This window comes from Grampus griseus (assembly GCF_964374135.1).
Source record: "Grampus griseus genome assembly, chromosome: 11".
Taxonomy (NCBI): domain Eukaryota; kingdom Metazoa; phylum Chordata; class Mammalia; order Artiodactyla; family Delphinidae; genus Grampus; species Grampus griseus.
This window is the reverse complement of record NC_139005.1, coordinates 65,395,319-65,416,454: the sequence shown is the minus strand read 5'-3', so window position 1 is coordinate 65,416,454 and position 21,136 is coordinate 65,395,319. Positions and strand designations below refer to the sequence as shown.

Here is a 21,136-nt window from a genome sequence, read left to right as displayed (position 1 = left end):
CTCCTTCTATAGTTGTTTGCTTCTTGCCTATTTCTCACAGTGCACAGTGAGCCCCTTAGGATCGTTCATCCTTATGACTTCGATAGCAATCAAAATACCTGGGATTTTTAGGTACTTAAACTTTAAGCAAACTACATATATATTTGCAATTCAAGCTAAAATTCAGGTAATCAAATATGTATTCATTTATAACTTGCTTGAAATTAAAATTTGGATTATCAATTATGACCTCATCAGACAGAAATGTTACAGCAGGATGAAATAAATAGTAACACATTAAGCTATTAAAAGTAAGTTAAAGTATAAGAAAAACTAGTGTAAAGTTTTAAAGTTTAAAATGATGTCGATAGGGCTTCCCTGGTGGCGCAGTGGTTGAGAGTCCGCCTGCCGATGCAGGGGACACGGGTCCGTGCCCCGGTCTGGGAGGGTCCCACATACCGTGGAGCGGCTGGGCCCGTGAGCCATGGCCGCTGGGCCTGTGCGTCCGGAGCCTGTGCTCCGCAACGGGAGAGGCCACAACAGTGAGAGGCCCACGTACAGCAAAAAAAAAAAAAAAAAAAAATGATGTTGATACATCTATGATTTTAGATGCTATGTAAAAACAAGACAAAATAAAAATATAAACGCCATGTTGTTGATAATCTTATGACTGAAAAATATAAACATATTTTAATTGTATCTTATTCAAACTATTAGCTTCCTGATTTTTTTTAAACTTCTGTGATTAAGAATATTATGCATTTCTAGGGTAAATGAGGAACAAGTGATGCCATTTGGAGACGCAGGCCTGGGCCTTGTCATGAAGGAGCTTATAGAGTTTTCTAAGGAATTTGGATTTCTCCATGAAGGTGGTGAGAAGCTAATTAAAGCCAATTAAAGCATACGGTATTTGTTTTTCTCTTTCTGACTTACTTCACTCTGTATGACAGACTCTAGGTCCATCCACCTCACTACAAATAACTCAATTTCATTTCTTTTTATGGCTGAGTATGCTAACACATATATATGGAATCTAAGGGGAAAAAAAGGTCATGAAGAACCTAGAGGTAAGATGGGAATAAAGACACAGACCTATTAGAGAATGGACTGAGGATATGGGGAGGGGGAAGGGTAAGCTGTGACAAAGTGGCATGGACATACATACACTACCAAATGTAAAATAGATAGCTAGTGGGAAGCAGTCGCATAGCACAGGGAGATCAGCTGGGTGGTTTGTGACCACCTAGAGGGGTAGGATAGGGAGGGTGGGAGGGAGGGAGACGCAAGAGGGAAGAGATATGGGAACACATGTATATGTATAACTGATTCACTTTGTTATAAAGCAGAAACTAACACACCATTGTAAAGTAATTATACTCCAATAAAGATGTTAAAAAAAAAAAGCTAATTAAAGATTTTAAGCAGGAGAGTGGCACAGTGAGATTTTTGCTTTAGGAAGACGCCACTGGCAGGAGTGGGGAGGACAGAAGGAAGGTCAGGACAGGAGCCCAGGGGCCCTGGCTTTGGGAGGCTGCTGCCATCACAGAGATGGTGAGACTTGAACCCAGGCAGCCCCCGGGGACCTCCGGGGAAAAAAAGTGGAGGTGGAGCCAGGGGATAATCTAGGAGGTCTGAGCAACGGGACTTGTTACCACTGACAGTTCCCGTTTCCTTGAAAAGCCTTTTAGGAATATGTTGTATGTCACTGGAAGAAGAAAAACCAACACATAAATAAGCCAAAAACCCAAACTCTCAAATACCTGACCCTAAATAAAAGTAACATTAAAGAAAACATGATTAGGAGGAAAACACGGCTATCCATGACAAACTGTAGAAGCAAAAAAGACTGAAAATGTCCACTATTGCTTGCTTTTGTGCTGCCTCAAACTGTACTAAACAGATACCTTTAACGACTGATCATTGATACATGCTTCACACTTTATCAATAGATTAACTTTAAAATACCGTATTGCTGTTGTATAATATCACAGGAAATTTGAAGAACAGAAAGAACACACACACCTATATGTACATATTGGGATTTTTGTTGTATTTTTGCCGTTTATGACTACAAGGGGTTTCAAGCATGGTTTTCTTACTAACCAACAGAGGAGCTATTCTTTGTATTTCATTGAAGGTGTAATCATTTTCTGGAGCATATTGTACCTTTTCCACCTTCTTTCTTTGTAATAGCACATGTATAACAGAATTTATTAGTCCCAAATTTTTCTTTAAGGGCAGAAGTAAATTTCCAATAGTTTGCTGTCTGAAAAAAAAAAGAATATTGTGCATTTGGATGATTTGTATTAAAATTTGTAAAATGCTAGGTTTGGCTGATTCTAACAGTACAGGCAAAGAACAACCAAAAGGAAGAGTTTTGTGGATATCAGAGGTCACATTTCCATCATCTGCCAAGCCACAGATTACTTCAAAGAGCTCTGGACGATCCATAGAGTCATGTGATTAGTTTATATATGAAACTTAATACCTAGAATTTCAAAAATATTTATTAATGAAAATGTAATGCAAAATATTGTCACTTAAAAAATGTTAGCACACCATATAAAATAATATTTGGCTAATCCAGGGATAATTCATACCTGATATTACCAGCATTTTTACAAGTTTTAATTAATTTTTGGGCTTTTTTTCCCTAGCCAAGTAAACTATTAATTTAAATAATTGATTGTAATAATGAAAAACCATGCATAGCACTGATTCCTTATCTCATGATAAATTTCAGCATTATATATCTTTAAACGTAGTATTATTATTGTTTTGCATTACATTTCTATTGCCTTTCTTCTTATCTTTTAATTACATTAGTATCATCATGATAGCAATCTTCATAATGGCGCTAATAAGCAAAATAGAAAGGTGTGATATTCAATAAAGAATAGTAAAAGTGGTGTCTGCCTTCTCTGCAAGTCAGAAAAAATCCCTCCATTTCCATTAAAATCACTTTACTATTTACCAAAAGCAGAGGAAAATTCTGGGGCTCATTGGTAATTTAGAAAAACATCAAATAGTATAGATGATCCCCTTTCCCTAAATACACTAGAAACTATCACTCTACTTTTGTATTAAAGTTCCTAAAACTGCCCCAAAGTTATTATTTTTCTCAATTACAGACTTCAAATTGTATAATATTAATGAGTATAAACACATTATAAACAAAGATAAAATTCAGGAATAAGACATGACTGACAATTTAAAATCTTCTAATAAATATTTAATCCAATATTACTTAACACCTAATTCCTCACAACAAACAAAACCATGATATGTAATTTTATATTTTTATAACCAAATGATTACTTAAAAACTCTTAGTATAAATCTATAATTGAAAGATAAATTATAAAATAGTTTAAAGATAAACTCATGCCTAAGAGCAAGAGTTATATTCTTATTTTGTAAAGAACATTTGGTCCTTTAGACTTGCAAAAAAGGAACTGAAACATTTTTCAACAGTGAAATTTCTCATTAATGACCTTGCCATTATTTTATCAATATTACAAACAGATAAATGCTCCATATTAAAAAATTCAAAAATATATTTTTGTTTACAAATTCATTTCATAAAAGTGAATGGGGAGCTAGTGTTTAATGCGGACAGAGTTTCAGTTTAGAAGGTGAAATATTTGGGAGATGGATGATGGTGAGAGTTGCACAACAGTGTGAATGTACTTAGTGTCACTGAACTGTACAGTTAAATATGGTTTAAATAGTATGTTTTAGATTATGTGACTTTTACCACAATTAAAAAAAATTGTTTTAAGTGAAAATTTGCCATTTTTCACAGTAATTTGGATTCTCCGGAGAGTAAATTTACCCATATTAATTATATATGTCCTGTCTCTGCACTGTACAATATGGTAGCTTCCAGCCACCTCTGGCTATTTAAAATTTAAATTAGTTAAAATTGAAAAAAATTAAAAATATCAATTTCTTCATAGTATTAACCTTTTGTCAAGAGTTCAGTAGTGACATGTGGTTGGTACCTACTATATTGTAGACATCAGTTTTATTGGATAATGCTTCCCTAGATTGTTATATACTAATTCAATATATGGGAGATGCTCTGATAATGGTAACACATGGAAAGATGAATCTACTTCCAGATGAATAATACTAAAAGGATAAACAAAATGATAATATACAATACCCAGAGTAGAAAAAAGGGGGAGAGAGATTAATGTGAATGAGACCTATACCTCTTTCCTCAATTCTATATAAAATTGAGTATGATTCAAGACTCAAATTAAGTTGAAAATTAAGCAAAAAGGGAAACAGAAAAATGGTTATGTTGTTAAATTAATTTTATTCCAAAATACACAGGAAGCTGCATAGTAATGGATAAAAAGCCAAAGATAGATTATGGTGAAGAATTCTGAGGTAATAAAGTTAGGGCAGAAGAAAACTAAAATGAATATTTCTTTCAAGGTCCATAAACTACCAAACAAGAGAATATTACTCTTCACTTGTGCCAACAGAAGTTAAATAAAAATAGATTATTTCAGTGATGCCTCATCAACTCTAGTTCACACAACAGAACATCATTATTTTTTTCCATCAACGTCCCTGTGGTTATTTCCATCTTTCCTTCATTCTGTTTTCTTCTATTACTCTCCACTAGAAAATTCAAATTACCTTTTGAAAAAACTCTCCACCGTTTTGTTACAGTTATTTATTGCATTTATTTTGGCTTCTGTTTAAACATAATATCCAATTATAATTAGTACAGTAACAACTATATAAATTCAACAACATATTTCATCAGTTTTTGCTGCTGCTTTTTCATATCCCATACCATTTCCCTGTGTGCATTTTTCCTGTCAAGAAAGTCTCTGGGTTTTAAGTTCTCTTAGCTTTGTCCATATGCACATTTTTCTATTTTGCCCTCAGTCTTCAATAAAAGTTTTTTGTTTAACAATTCTCCCTCAGAACTTTGCAGATCTTTCACTATTGTCATCTAGCATCTATTGGCATCAGTTTGGATTTTCCTCTTTGGTGCTCTGTTGATTCCTCTGGTAGTTTTTTGGATTTTATCTATAGCCTCAGTTCACGTTTTGCAATTTTCAAATGACCTGTCCAATGAGAATTTACTTATATTTAACCTTCTTAGTACTTGGATGGCACTTTCCAACTAGGATCCACATCTTTCTTCAATTCAGTAACATATTCAATTATTGGCTCTTCAACTTTCATTTTTTTTAACGATTCTTCCATTTTCTTCTGAAATTCTTACTAGATACGTTTGTAGTTTCCTATTCTTCCCTCCAAGTCTCTTTAACAGTTCTTTCAGATTTATTACTTTGTCTCTCTGTTTTACGTGCTGGGTAGTTTCCTCAATAATATCTTGTAATTTTTAACAGTCTTTCCTTGTGCCCATATATTTGTTTCATTTATTTAGTTTACACTATCCATTGTACTTTTCAATTTTTTCATACCCAAGTTTAATAATTTTACATAAGAGTTATTAGTTTATGACTCTCATTATCCTTAACATACTTATTTTCACGTTTGATTTGGCTGTATTACAAAAATAATCTCAATTGGAATGAATCCATGTTCTGTTGATTTTATTAGCATTAGAGTTCTTTGTGTGTTTGGAATTTTATTTCCCAAACTCTTTCAAAATAGAAGTTCTTTGTCTTTGTTTTTTTCTCCTTCTCTCTCTCCTACGCTCACCTTCTCTGTTCAATAGGTTTGTGAGTGATATAACTATCCTCTAGAGGTCCAATGCCCTAATGATGATTCAGAATTATTAATCCACAGTGATACTCAGGATATCACAGATCCTATTCTAGGATGACAGATGGGCAGTTTGGTTCAGTCTCTGGTTGCTTTGTCTCAATCAGATCCCTAGACCAAAGCTTGCTATATGTCATAGTCCCAGAAAACAACTGACAGTCATTACTATCAGCCTCCTTTCCTGAGTGGGGAGGAACACCCCAGCCCATCCTCAATCACTGAGCAAGCTCTGACTCCATGACCTAAGCAGGGTAATACTGAGTCCCTTTACTCTGCCAATGCATGCTTGTATACCTAGCAAGCCTCTGGCGTCAGCCACCCTTACCGCTGTGCAAACCTAATCCATTTCCAGTCCACAGAAAAGTTTATTTTTCAGCTCAGCTCTGATGCTCTGCTTCTTATCTCTCATTGCTGTGTAATGGGGAAAGAAAGGCTGCATCAAAGTACAAGGTACTGTTATCTTGAGTGGAAATCCCAGCACAGAATTTTTTCTAACTTTACTAAAATTGAACTAGAAGATCGTGGGAAAATAAATCACTATGATGTGACAAAAAAGAGCAGTGAATTAGAAAGCAGAAGATGATAATAACTGCTAAGGCAGTCTATGTTATGAACAGTTCCAAGTGCTTTGCATGGATTATGTACCTTTTATTTTCATTATATTCTTGTACTATTACTGCTCTTATAGTCCACAAAAAGAAAGAAAGAAAGAAAGAAAAGAACAGAGAGGCTATATAACTTTCTCAAGGTCACACAGCCAGTAAATGGTAGGTTTTGAACCCAGGGAGTCTAACTCCAGAGTCAGAATCTAAATTACCATACCATACTGCCTAGTCCCAGCTTTGCCCCAGAGTAGCTTTGTAATCCTGGGAATGTTATTTCACCTCTTTGTACCAAAGTTTTCTCTACTGTGAAATGAAATCATTACACTAGATGATTTCTCATCTATTTTTCCAAACTCTAGTTGTCTGATAAAATGAACTTACAGTTCTGGTTAGTTACCTATTTCAGAGTACCCTCTTAAATTGGGGGGAACATCTTTAAATTTATTTTAAACCAGTCTTTAATGAGCTATGTAACATTTTAAAAAGAAAACTTCATCACTTAAAATGTTCTATAGAAGGAGAGATAAGCAAACTGCAAATCAATCATGAGCCTGCAATTACAATATCAAGAGAACATCCATTCAGTAAGTTAGTATGAAATGTCTTGAACGTAAATATAAACTTAAAAGTATAGCTGTATGAGAAGACTTGGGTTCTCTAACTTGGGTTCTCTCTTGTCTCTAACCCAAACAACTTTTCTTGGACCTTGGTTGCCTAGTGAGATAGTTGGATTTTGGAGGTCCCTTCTGTTTCTAACATTCTCTTTAGTCCACAAGTGAGAATCTATCAAAGTAGATCAGTGAAGGTATTATTTGTACAGACTACAAATATATGAAAAGGAAAAGCTACACTTATGCCATGAATGACAAGAATCCCTGGGTCAAGTTAGTTTCCTAATTTACCTTTCATAGGAAGAGTATGTCCATGGAATTTAGTTAGGAGTGTGGGCTCTAGTCAGATCGCCCGAGTTACTTTCTTTCTAAAGAGTTACTTAAACTCTCTGGCCCTAACTTCACCCATCTGTAAAATGAGAATAATCACAATTCCTATTTATTGTTATAACCAAATGAGATAACAAACTTTAACTGCTATGCCTAGCACATAGTAGGTGATCAGCAAGTGTTTGCATTTATTAACAGTAGTCATTTGAATAATTGAGGCTGTTTATAGAGTCTGCATTCCTAAATATCTATTAAAAACATAGGTTCACATCATCATGAAAAACTTAGATGCCTAAAGACAAAGGGGCATGATTGGGGGAACTTATTGCAATTTCTCTTACCCTAAAATCTCATACTCCATGTCTATACCTATTAGTTTGAAAGAGTGATGTTTTAATAGGTATTCAAAAAAAAAAAGGTATTCATTCGGTATTGTTTGATGCTTTATATTTCAGGCAAATTAGAAATGGTTCTTGCCTTTACAGTAAAGGTTATCATCTAAAACCCATGTATAAATGGGAAAAGATGATGCAGCAAACAAGACACCTTAGCTTGCTGCTCACACATCTACACGCCCTGTAATCAGAATGCATTTGTCAGAAAAGAGACACTGCAAGAACAACAGTCACTGTTTCTTCAAAACCCCTGAATTGTCTTAAGACGTGGAGACGATACATAACCTCAGATGTTTTTACCAAAATCTATGTTTCTATGCTTTTGACTGAAATGGAGAAAACTAAGTTGAAATGTAGTGAATAAAGGAACAAAGAGAGAATGAATAGAAATATAATAGAAGATTCATTTTATGAACACATTGTATGCTCATTTTATGAACACATTGTATGCTCATTTTATGAACACACTGTATGCTCATTTTATGAACATTTTACGTAAATCTGGATCCATTTTTTCATAAAACAAAAAAAAAAAAAACAGAGGAAAAATAAACAAAACCACTGACCCTGCCCAAATTGAAATCTTCTTAATTATATCTGCAATTGCTGTATGATACCTGTTTTAACCCCTTCTTGGGCCATAGCAGCATAAAATTCATAACATCTGGCATTTAATTTAAAATATTCAAACTGACTTAATTCAAACCCACTTTTGACTTGAAGAAACTACAAAATACTTTTAGTTCATGATAGCAGTGACCTATTTCAAAAAGGTTCAATAAGATTCGATGTTGGAAACTGCCTTGAAGACACAAATTGCTATAATTATCTTTGAATATACATATCATTAAACTAAAATGAATGGCAATACACCAGCACAAAAATACCTAAACTATTCAGAGCACATTATTACAAAACAATAGAAAAATAATTTCCTTCACTCTTTCAACATAAGTAATTTGGACTATAGTTTCCACGTTTTATCTCTATAAGTGAAATCAAATAATATTTCCCTCTATTTAGACTATTAGTCTATTTTCAAAAGACAGATGTTATATATATATGTGTGTATATATATACATACACATATATGTGTATGTATATATATATACATACTCATTTTAAGTTACACTTAGCATTTTATTTTAAGGAAAATATATAAGCTGAGTAGTTTAAAAAAGAGAACTATTTTGATAAAATTTGAACAGAAATAAATATGATATGGTATTAAAAAATATTCACAGTATAGTTAAATTTCCAACTATTTCAAAGATATGTTTAGAACAGTCATTCTTAACATTCAGAACCTTTGGCTCTTTCCATAGTGGTACTGCAGTGATAGAAAAAATATATAGGATGTTCAGTTATTCATTCTGATTGCAGTTTTTAATGTAATTTGCCCTGTGCATCCCGAGTTCACCTTGTCAGAGAGTACTGCTTCCCCAAGGCTGCCCCAGGGTCCTGTTGACGGATTGCTCTAATGGCAGTTGGCGCTGTAAACAAGGCAGCTACTCCATGCTCCGCGAGCACACGGAAGTAAGCGCCAGCATCTGGTGTTCCCACAGGCTTCCCCTACAAGGAGATGCATTTAAAATGTCACTGGGTAAAATGTCTCATATTTCATTGACTGTTCAGTACCTACACATTTAACACAGCAATATTAACAAAATGGGGTTCTCAACATTGAAGCTATTTATCTTAGTTTTAAAATATTTCCATGTTCCATCAGAAATAAAACAAACCAAATGCCCAGGCATCAGAGAGCCCATTTGCTCCAATACTGCATCCTAAAAGCTTTTCAAATTGCACTTTTCCTTTCATAAGTTTTGAAAGATAAAGGACTGGAAATATATATATATATATCACATTCAAATTAATAACATACAACAGTCTTGTATTTTCCAAGCAATTAAATACATTGTTTTGTCTGGCAGATTATATGAGAAATGTAGTTGCTATGAATTTCTAATATTAAACTTTTTTCATGATAGCTATTAAAAGTGAAAATAGCAATTCTCAAAATATATGAGAAGACTGAAAAATCTGGAATCACAGTGATTTCTGAGCAATGACCTTTTCAATTAAATGTGTCACTCCAAGAAAAGCAGTTTCTAAGAATTTTTTAAAAAATCCAATAAGATATCTCAAAATATGTAGGTTTTCCACAGCCTCAAAATGACATTATGCATGTTCAAAGGATAATCCATTCATAAAAATTTAACAATTTTTATAGACTATACAGTTCAAAATGACACAAAGCATTTTTTAACTGATGTTCCTGCAAAGTGGATAATGAGCATGGCATAAATAATCAGTAATTCTGCAAAAATTCAAAGTGTCCCATAAAATCTATGTTGGCCCAACTCTATCCCCTCGTTCCTCAATACATTCTCATCACTGGTACTTCTCCCTTTGTTTCTAAAGTCAGGTGTCTGGAATGTTAATATATATATATATATAATATATATTTCACAGTCAAATCATTTTGGAAGGGGTTGGGGTAAACAGGTTTCCTATTTTGGACCATTTCTTGAGACTAAAAAGTGTTAAAGTACATCAGGAAATTCTAAGAGATGAGTGACTCTATGTAATATTTCCTAAACTTTGTCCACATCCCCCACCTGAGCATCCCATGGACCTTGTATTCTGGAAAACACACTTGGGAAACACTGAACTATGCTAACAAAAGGAAAGGGGAGGAGAGGGGAGGGTCAGGGGAGAGGGGAGGGGAGAGGGGAGAGGGGAGAGGGGAGGGGAGGAGAGAGGGGAGGGAGGGGAGGGGAGAGGGGAGGGAAGAGGGGAGGGGAGAGGGGAGGGGAGAGGAGGGGAGGGGAGGGGAGGAGAGAGGGGAGGGGAGAGGGGAGGGCAGGGGCAGGGAGGGGAGAGGGGAGGGTCAGGGGAGAGGGGAGGGGAGGGGAGGGGAGGGAAGAAGGCAGGAAAGAAAAAATTTGCTAGAAGTCAACTCAGAGGTCTCCCCAAATAAAGAATAATAAAGGAGTGGATGACAATATGAGGCCAACCATAGCCATTTAATAATTTTGATTCACTATCCACTTCTAATTGGATCTTTGCTAGAGCACTATTTAGTTTTTACATTTATTTTTTTAATAGTTACCCTTAATATTCTTTAATGTAGTTATATTTTCCTTTTTTTTTACTACCTCTTTGTTATATTCTGTTGCTTCTTCTCATGCTTTTTTAATACCAAAGAAGATATTTGTTTCAACTAGAAATTCATTTTTATTATCACAACTATCCCAAAACACTTGATTTCAATTTATTTCATTACTATCCCATACAGGTCAACACATTGGCATAGTATAAAAAGCTGCCAGATACAGTATGGCAACTCATGTATATAATTTAATGCACAAATTTTGAAGCCTTGAGCATATCAGCACTAACTGTATTATTTCTAACCAAGGGAGGTAAACATTTGACTTTTATTTCTTCAAATCTGTCTTAGGCACTGATCACCCTGTGCAGTAGACTGTGTCTTTGGAAACTTGACCTCACCCACGTAAAAATGATTTGTCAACTGACCTTACACAATTGACTTGCCCTGTCAATGCTGCCATTTTCTTGACTGCTAAATAAGAATAAATCACTTTTCCAACATGATTCCGATAAGCTAAAAGCACTGAGGTAATATTTTAAGATGGTTTGACCTCTACTGAAGAAAGATATTTTATAGCCAATTAGAGTTGAATTCCACTGCAGTGCCAGTGTCATGGGACAATGATAATATACTCACTAAAGAATGCTATTAGTGTCATAATGAAAATGCTATACCATAATGACTACTTACATGGAGGACACAATTTGATGTATTTTATAGTGCCTTCAAATTAATTGTATCTAATGATAATGAAACAATAGTTAATTAGAAATAATAGTTAACAACTGCACTATACTTTTTATAGATAATATAAAATTGTTACTGTTGCAATTCTGACCCTGCACCAAATTTCCAGCAATAGTACATTTATTGAACATAAAAAATCAAAATAACATGTCATTACAATTAGGATACTAACGGAAGTGATGCATAAAAGCTCACAATGTTTTTTGTAAGTCAGTTGAATTAAGAAAGGTTCAATTGTTTTGTCTTTTACTGTCCATGCCCCAGAAGACCATTTGAGGCAATGAGTGATATTTCCTTATTTTGGAATTACGTTAATATTTATATATTTTATTTTTTATTTTCTTAAAACTTCTATTTGATCTCAAATTATGATTAAAATATAAGTTACGATACATCAAAGAAATTATTGTTCCCCAAAACAGCCTGCTGATTAACACATACATTAGGCTCTGAATGATACAAACATCTCAGCAAGTATAATACAGCACAGAATAAGATCTTTCATCAGAAATGATTGTTTGCATACAATCATAATACATTAAACAGTGCTAATATATTCATTAATTTAATAAATACTTATTGGTCATCTACTATGGTCTAGACACTTTTCTAAATTCTGGGAATAATTATTTGAACAAGCCAAGTAAGGTCCTGCTCTAAGGGAACTTACACTTTAGTAATTGGGGGTGTGTGTGTGTAGTAATATTATTAAAAATTACATAGCAGGTGCTATAAACTATTTTGTGTCTAGTAAAGGGAAAGACTACAGTGATAAACGTAGGACCCATATGTTCTCAGCATCTATCACCACTAGCAGCTTCAGAAAACTGAAGCAACGCCAGTAAGCCTCTTTCATTATGAACTCTAAAGGCAGGTGACTCAATGCCTTATTGATTTGATCGAACACTCTTCTCTCCTGCCCTCCTGCACATCATAGGCTCATGTGCACACACAGACATGCATGAACACATAAGCAATATGACTCCTTTTTAATGCTTTTTAAAAGTAACCAGTAACACACTAAGTATGCTGAGCTGCTTGGAAAAAATGACACTGACTCCAGAACTTGCATATTCAGTAAGGGGCAATAGCCCCAAATCTATTCAATTTTAAAATAAGAAGATTCTAAGATTATAGGGATTTTTAACAAACAACATATACACCCAAAGCAGTAATGCAGGTAACTTAACATCTCTTTAAAACTCAATCGATGTCATTACCAGTTGCTTTGATTCCCTGCCTCTAAACTAAAGTCTACAGTGTTGATTGCTGCCCAGAAAACAAAGGCAGAAAGCAATCCCTAAATGGCAAAGCAGAGATTATGAGCTTTCAGCTGTTATAAATCATGACTTTTTAACATCAGAGATCTATAAAATATCAACTGCTTATATTTATATTGTGGTTTAGCAAAGGTACAAAGCACAGAGAACATGACAGTTCTCTTCAGATACCAAATATCGTAAAATTAACCTTCACTTATAATTGTCTGCCACTTACTGCTTCAATGTGTTAATGTTAATGGACCACAGATGTAAGTTCAGAGTTAGAAAACCAGGTAATGCCTAGACTTCCCACACAAGTTCCAGTGAGGTTAAGTTGTCAACACAGGAAAGTAGTGAAATACAACTTAAAACAAAGGTATATGTAAACATCAGAATTAAATTTTTGAGTAAAAAAAAAATTGGCTTTATTATTAATCCTATGATTTCAGTTTATTCAAGGCTTAGGGGTCAACGGTACTTGTGATTTCTCAGATTTTGACATAAAATTTTTGAGTCAACTACAGTTTTTGCCTCTTTTTGTGGCAGGATTTGAAATATATTTGGTCTCTTTTTGAACACTACTTCTGAGAATGTCATGGAAGGCACGCTTTTACTATAGTTCTAAGGTGAAGACAGCAAAAATCCCTTATGGACTAGTTCTGAATTTCATTTCAGCATACAGGTGCAGCAGTGTCAGTTTATTTATTTAGGAAGAGTGATGAAATTGACAATAGCATTTGTTGAATTCCTACTACATGCCTGGTATCAAGGGATGCAAGTTTGGACATGCAACATCTAAACCTGAGACTTGTTAAAACATAAGCAATTTTCCAGGGTATATTATTTAGTGAAAAAAGTAAAATGTAGAATAGTGTGCATACCATTTGTACAGTGCTGTTTGTATACAAAAAGAAAAGACACTGCTTATATATGAATGAACTATTGTAAACAAGAGATTGATTGCTTCCAAGTGAGAGAAATTGGACAGCTGGGAACAGAGGGCAATGAGATTTGCACTCTTTACCCTTTTGTGAGTTTTGAAATATGCACCAAGTGCGTGCATAACCTTTTGTAAAGATGGGCTTTTTCTTTCCTGAAGTTCCTCTCTTGATAACTCACATTATCTTGTGCCAATTTTGAAAATATTACTGTTGCTTTAAAGCCAGATGGGATAATTGCCCTATGCCTTAAGACCCTCAGCCCTAAGAGTCTATGTTACTATAGCAGACTCCTTTTTGTTCGTTTGTATTGTTTTTTGTTGGTTTTTTTGTTTGTTTGTTTTGTTTTGTTTTGTTTTGTGAAAAGGAAAATTTGCTTTATTTTGGCTGCTGGCAACCACGGGGGAGGGGGAAGGGCAGACTCCTATCCAAAGGCCAACTACCCCCTACTGACAACCAGTGGTAAAGAGCTTCTATAAGGAGTTTTTTTTTTTTTTTTTAAGTAGATCTTTATTGGAGTATAATTGCCTCGCAATGCTGTGTTAGTTTCCAGTAAAAACTTACCTATAAATACAAATTAATAACTAAAAATTTATATTGACTAACTCATTATTTACTAGAGATTTCCCATCATTCCATGGGCCTCACCTATGAGAATATACTTTTATCTTGCTTTCTTTCATCGTATCCATACCACCATCTAATTTTACTCTAAACCAGTGATTGTCAACCCTAAATGTACATTAGAACTTCTTGGAATGCTTTTAAAAGGTACCAGTGCCTGGTCCCCACTCCCTGAGATTATGATCTAATCTGCCCTGAGATGGGGCTGGACAGTGTTATGTTTTATGTGTTCACAAAATAATTATAATCCACAGCCAGGATTAAGAACCAATGCCTAGTCCTTAGATATTAAGCATTACCCAAGGCTAGGCTATCTTCCAATATCCACCTGCCTGGTTACCCTACTGGATGAGCCTAGAATTGAACACTAACCTTTGCTGCTTTTTTCCATATGTTATTAATAAATAAGCCAATCAAAGTATTGGTAGAAGAATATACTGATAACTGAAATCTGAGAGTAGGAAGCCATCTACTGAGAAAATAATTGGAGAGAAATGCCTCATTGCTCCAAATTCTTTATGCCTTGATGTATAAACCAGACTCCAGACTGGAGAGATATATATATGATTTGTAAGACTTAGCATGCTGAGTACAAATGCCTTATCTCCAAAGGTGGAATGATTAACCCCAGCTGCTCTTTCGTGCTTTCCAGAGACCTTTGAAAATTAAGTCTTAGTTTGGGATTTTACTTTGGTTGTATCACTGCTTGAGAGCAATATATCTTTATCTTTTAAATGAGGGGTTTCTCACCTGAATTTCAGGGGGTTCATAAATATTCTTTTTTTTTTTTTTAATGTGTATATGTTCATTTTCCTAGGGAGGGAAGTCAACTGCTTTTATCAGATTCTGAAATCCCTTTCATAACCAAAAGGTTTCTACATATATCCCTAGGTTTCTAGGCAAAATCTCTTCAAAGATTTTGTTTTGCTCTGAGAAACAGCTTGGATGAAGCGAGAGGGCAGATGAACAGGTAGATATCATAACATCTGTTCACTTTCTTCTCCACAGGGTAAACAAGTTTCCCTAGTCCTACCCTTTTAATCCACTTTTATCAAAGGGCTACGAATAGTCTCAAAAACCAAACTTAGTCGTCTACCTGAGGTCCATCTGTCTTCTTTTCCCTCCTATTATTTTGATTATAAAAATTTGCCATTTGTGTAAGTCAAAACCAGTCGAATATCAGCAATTTCACCTGGTTCAAATTAATGCTTTCTATAAACTTGTTATTTATTTATTTTTTTTGCGATACGTGGGCCTCTCACTGTTGTGGCCCCTCCCGTTGCGGAGCACAGACTCCGGACGCGCAGGCTCAGCGGCCATGGCTCACGGGCCCAGCTGCTCCGCGGCATGTGGGATCTTCCCAGGCCGGGGCACGAACCCGTGTCCCCTGCATCGGCAGGTGGACTCTCAACCACTGCGCCACCAGGGAAGCCCCTAAACTTGTTATTTTGACAATCCCTCTTTACTATCTCCTGTGGTAGATACCACAGGGATGCAATTCCTCAGGCTTGAGTCCTTGCCTTTCTTCAGTTAAGAAGGACATGCTCTAGCTTCCAGCCTGAAAAAGTAAGACTTCTCCGTGACTATATTAAGGATGTGTATGTTTATCTGTAACTCCATCTAGATCTATCCCTTTTGTACAAACCTTCACCTGTAGGATGAATAAGGTCTGAGAATCTAATGTATAACATAGTAACTACAGTTGATAACACTGTATTATATAATTGAAATTTGCTAAGAGAGTAGACCTTAAACATTCTCAACAGAAAAAAAAATTAATATGGGAGGTGATGGATGTTTTAATTAAGTAGATGGGAGTAATCCTTTCATAATGTGCACATATATCAACTATCCTACAATTTTACTTGTCAATTATACCTCAGTAGAGTTGAAAAAATCAAAATAGATCTATTGCTTTTGGTTTGGTTCTTCCCCTGCCTTCTCCCATCTCTAGAGTTGACCATACTGGGCCTTGTGGAGATCCTACCCCCAATGAATAAACCACTGCTTCCACCTTGGTCATAAAAATACTAAAAAGATGCTTACCCCCAAAAGTATTAATGGCAAGTAAATGAAGCAGAGCAATGGAACTGGTAATTCTGCAGACCCAGTGCTGAGCTAATTAGGGACTCTGACATATTTACCGTTCTCAGCAGTCAGAGAGCATTTATCACTAGGATAGCTGGTAGTTCAAGGCTTCTAGCAGGACTGCTTTCACCTCTGAATTCCTCCAGGCTGATGAGCAATCACTCTGCTATCCTGTACTAGAGGTACAAATTCAGGTTTTCTTTACTCACAGTGAGTAGTGAGAGACTTTGCCGTAAGCAGAGAAATTAGATGGCTTCTTGCATTATTACCCTAACAGATTTCTGCCCAGAAAGTAAAGTGTGGCTATTCCGTATGTATACTGCTATTCAACCTGAGGCTGTACAAAGCCTGACTCCTCCGTACATCCAATAATTTACCAGTACAACCTTCAACATGCTCCTATTTCCCCACGTTAAAAAAAAAAAATGAACACACAAATTTTCTCACGAAACTGCTCTGATCAGGGTGACGAACCATATCCAAATTGCCAAAGCTCTCTTCAATATTTGTCCTACCAGACCTCTCTCTGTAGCACTTGGCACTGCTGATCCCCCATCTTCTGGAAAACCTCCCCTCCACTGGTCTTCAGGACACTTTTCTGATTCTTCCATCGCCTCTCCAATTTCTCACTCTCAAGTTATATTGCTTTCTTTTCTCAGTCTTCACCTCTCTGCATATCTTGATCATCTTAGGGACTTGAATTATTAACTCTTCTACATCTCTAATTCAGAAAGTTCTTCTGAGTTTCAAACCTGACTTCTCAATATCATACAAATGTCTGCACAGCCCCTTTAAACTCTACATTACCAAAACTCCTCCACAAGAACTGTTGCTCCCACACTACCGTACTTCAGTTGATAACTGCCATTAATCAGTTGTCCTAGCTGAAGACATCAAAACTATTTTCAACTTCCTTTTTTACCTCTGTCTTACAATATCCACTTGACACTCTAACATCCTGCCTTTGCCTTAATGTTCAGATCACTGACACCCTGGTTCTGGCCATCTAGTTTGCAATACTCAAGTTTCCCAATTGTTCATCTTAAGATTATGACTAGAGAACACTGCCTTTGGAGCCAGAAAACCTTGTTTCAAATCCCAGCTCCATCACTCTTGTGCCACTGATAAAGTTATTCAATGTCTCTGATACTCAGTTTCTACAGCTGTAAATCGGGATGCAAAAAATTTACCCCATGGGTTTGGAGACAGAATTAATTAAAACCATATAAACTTCTTAGAGGAGTTCCTATCATCCAACACTCAATCCATAGTAGCTATTATTATTACTTGTACTGTCTCATCCACAAAGCTTTTCCTGTCTACTCTAGTCCTAAATTTCTCTTAAGGGACTAGTAGACAGATTTTTGAGCCAAGGTGGAATCCAAACACTGCCATTTACAAGCTATGTGACCTAAGGCAACTTATTTAATTTTTTTGAGCCTTATTTAGTTCCATCATCAGAAAATTGTATCAAAACAGGTTCAAGAATTTATTGTAGAGTATTAATGGTTCAATGTAATAGTTTCTGGAAATTTTTTCACATCTTCTATACACTGTAAGAAATGTCTTAGGTAGTGTCTCTTCAATTGGTTTGCTTTCTGTCCTTTAATCTTAATTATTTGACTATATTGTCAGTGCTTTCAGTGCAAGGAGTGTATCTGATACACTCTGCTTCCCTATCAACCCTAGCAAAATGTAGCGCTCACAATAGGCACCAATATTGTTGATGGAGCTATGACAATAGCTGCACTTGCTTGTTCTAACATAAAACACAGGCACACACAGAGAAAAATACACTCAAAAATAAAAATCTTTGAACAACTAGTCATGTGAGAAACCGAAAAGATGCTGGCATCAGCTTTACAATCTTTTCCAATTGAGATGATGAAATTATATAGCTGGGATCAAAGTAATAACTGAGTCATCATTTTTCTCATTCTGTGCATACATAAAAGCTCATTGCCATTATACTAGATTTAAAAGAAATAAATAATTTTCTATTATATGAGGAATAAGGGAAAAGTCTCTGATGTGTGCCTATTAAGTGTACTAGTTAGCAACAATTGTGGCTACTAGTATTAAAGAAGTAACATACTGGAAAGAAGCAAATCTCTGTCCTTGAAAAGGGGATAATCAATAAAGAAAACAGGTTAATATAGGTGGAAGTACAAATTTCTTGCAAAGAGAAGATAACTCTATATATGTAAGTGACAGTTACATTGTTGAAAAGAAGCCTGGGAGGGGCTAAGAATTCAGAACATCCATGTGTGGAAAAATACATCATAGGATGTCTTCATGGAGGTTACAGATCCAGTGCAGCACAGAGCAGACAACATAACATTGAAGAAACACTGGGGATGATTTAACAAGAGTGTTCAATACAAAAATAATTTGAAAGTAGTTCAAAGAATTATCCTCAATATTCTCAAACACGAGACTTTCATACTGGAAAATGGCTTAACATTTTGATCCACGTATATACAGTGATAATAATGTCTCACATTTTAAACAAATTTATATTGTACACACCGTCATATTTTGTATATATTTTATACATACAAATACATACAATCATATTTCTTTGGAGCTTTCAAACTAATTTCACATAGTCTTATTTGATTTTATACAAATAAAGGAAAGTATAGAGCTCATTTCTACACTAATCATTCTATAAAGAAAGAAAAAAATAGGGGTATCTAAACTCTTCCATCCTCCTATGAATTCAGGAAAAGAACATTCAGTAAGAGATTATCAAGCTGAATACTTGAAGTTTTCAAAGACATACAGGCAGTTTAAAAGCCAGTAATGATAAAGCCCATCAAAAATAGAAGTGAAGGGTTATAAATGGTCGGATAAATATGAACCATGAAATGTGTTATATTATTTGCAGATTAAAGACTTCCAGGCCACTCTCATTTCACTCACAAGTTCTACTCTGAAAGGACAGATCCTTGAGGGGAGAGACCCCTGGGTTATTTTCCACAACTGCTGCTCATTCTTCAAAGTTGGTAGGACCAGAATCAACACATCTCTGTGTGCTGATTCCTTTGCCTGGTGCTTAGAAGGGAACTAATGGGCTCCAAAGTGAGTAGCCTCTAGTGTTCTGATGGTCGCTTCACAGTTGTGAGGACAAACACAGTTTGAAAGAAGAAATGTGAGTACCTGAAAATTCAAGCATTACAATGGCCGGATTCCATGGGAATGAATGGTTAGTGTTTATATTACAGAATTTTATTCTAGGAAAGAAAAAATTCATAGTTTTGAATAATAATAGTAGCTTATAATATCTAATATTTATTGTACAATGATATCCTGGCAACTCTCCTAAGGAATTTCAATGGATTAATCAATGTAATGCCATGTAAGAAAGGTACTATTAATAGTGATGTTTATTTATTTATTTATTTGCGGTACACGGGCCTCTCACTGTTGTGGCCTCTCCCGTTGCGGAGCACAGGCTCCGGACTGTTGTGGTCTCTCCCGTTGCGGAGCACAGGCTCCGGACGCACAGGCTCAGCAGCCATGGCTAACGGGCCCAGCCGCTCCGCGGCATGTGGGATCTTCCCGGACCGGGGCACGAACCCGTGTCCCCTGCATTGGCAGGCGGACTCTCTACCACTGCGCCACCAGGGAAGCCCAATAGTGATATTTATAGATGAGAAAACTGAGGCTAGGAACAGTTAAGTAACTTGTCTGAGGCCAAATAACTAATATGTAGAAGTTTCAGGAATTATGCTATGGAAGTCTGAACTTCCATGCTTCCTCTCGAACATTAAAAATTTTCATTATTTTAGAATGAAACCTTTCTTCAGTAAATGCGTTTGGAAGGTGAGCATCACTCACTATGAAAAGAAATTGGAATTAATTCCAGAGTTAAAAAATTAAAATGTTATCAAACAATATATTTATACTAGGAAAAAAAAAAAAAAACAACCAACTGACTTGGAGAAGATTCACAGAAGTGCAGAGCTGGGAGAATACGTGTCAATTCTCCAGCTTTAATGATGAAGAATTACCAAAGAGGGTGAATTCATTTGTCCAGGGTCATATAGGTAGATGAAGGCAGACCAAGATAAATAACATGGATATTCATATTTCCAGTCCTGTGACCATGCTACTACAACACAACTCAGAATCTTAAATCCTCTACTTCTTCTAACTAATGTATTGCCTGAGAAGGCAGAATGTAGTACGTACCTTCCAAGATAATTGTTGAATTATTAACAGACAACCATCTGCCCTGGTTAACCTAGTGAGGATACTGAAGAGTTTATTGAAATGGCTTGCTGCTATGAAATATACAATTTGTGAAATGCAAACAAATATAAAATGAAAGCAAGCTTTCATTCCTTGATTTCAAAGAGACTGTTATTACATAAAAATGACAATTGCCACATCAAGGTCAATTATACCAACTGGTTTATAATTTAATGCCAAGATAGATTTATGGTGACTAATAACTAATCCACTCTAGGTAATAACTTATCCAAATTGATTTATTTTTCTTTTTTATTTAAAGTACAATCTATTTTATTTTGTGTTATTTTTATATACAAGCAGTTTACTATTATTTTTCTCCATTTACACCTTTGTTGAGGTGTAATTAACAAAATTTATATGTATTTAAGGTATATAACTTGATATTTTGATACATGTATACATCAACAAATAATCACCACAAAC

At 35.4% G+C, this 21,136-nt stretch overlaps 1 protein-coding gene across 4 annotated transcripts in view; it reads right to left on the bottom strand.

The window, feature by feature from the left end:
- The window catches only part of ACSS3 (acyl-CoA synthetase short chain family member 3), a 144,006-nt gene that overhangs the window by 46,608 nt on the left and 76,262 nt on the right, over positions 1-21,136 (bottom strand). For all 4 annotated transcript variants that reach the window (XR_014297403.1, XM_082665176.1, XM_082665175.1 and 1 more), the window contains one exon: positions 9,097-9,248. Coding sequence is in view for 3 of the 4 variants with exons in the window: in XM_082665176.1 (XP_082521302.1) it covers positions 9,097-9,248 (152 nt within the window). In the remaining variant the exon portion in view is untranslated. The remainder of the gene's footprint in view (positions 1-9,096; positions 9,249-21,136) is intronic.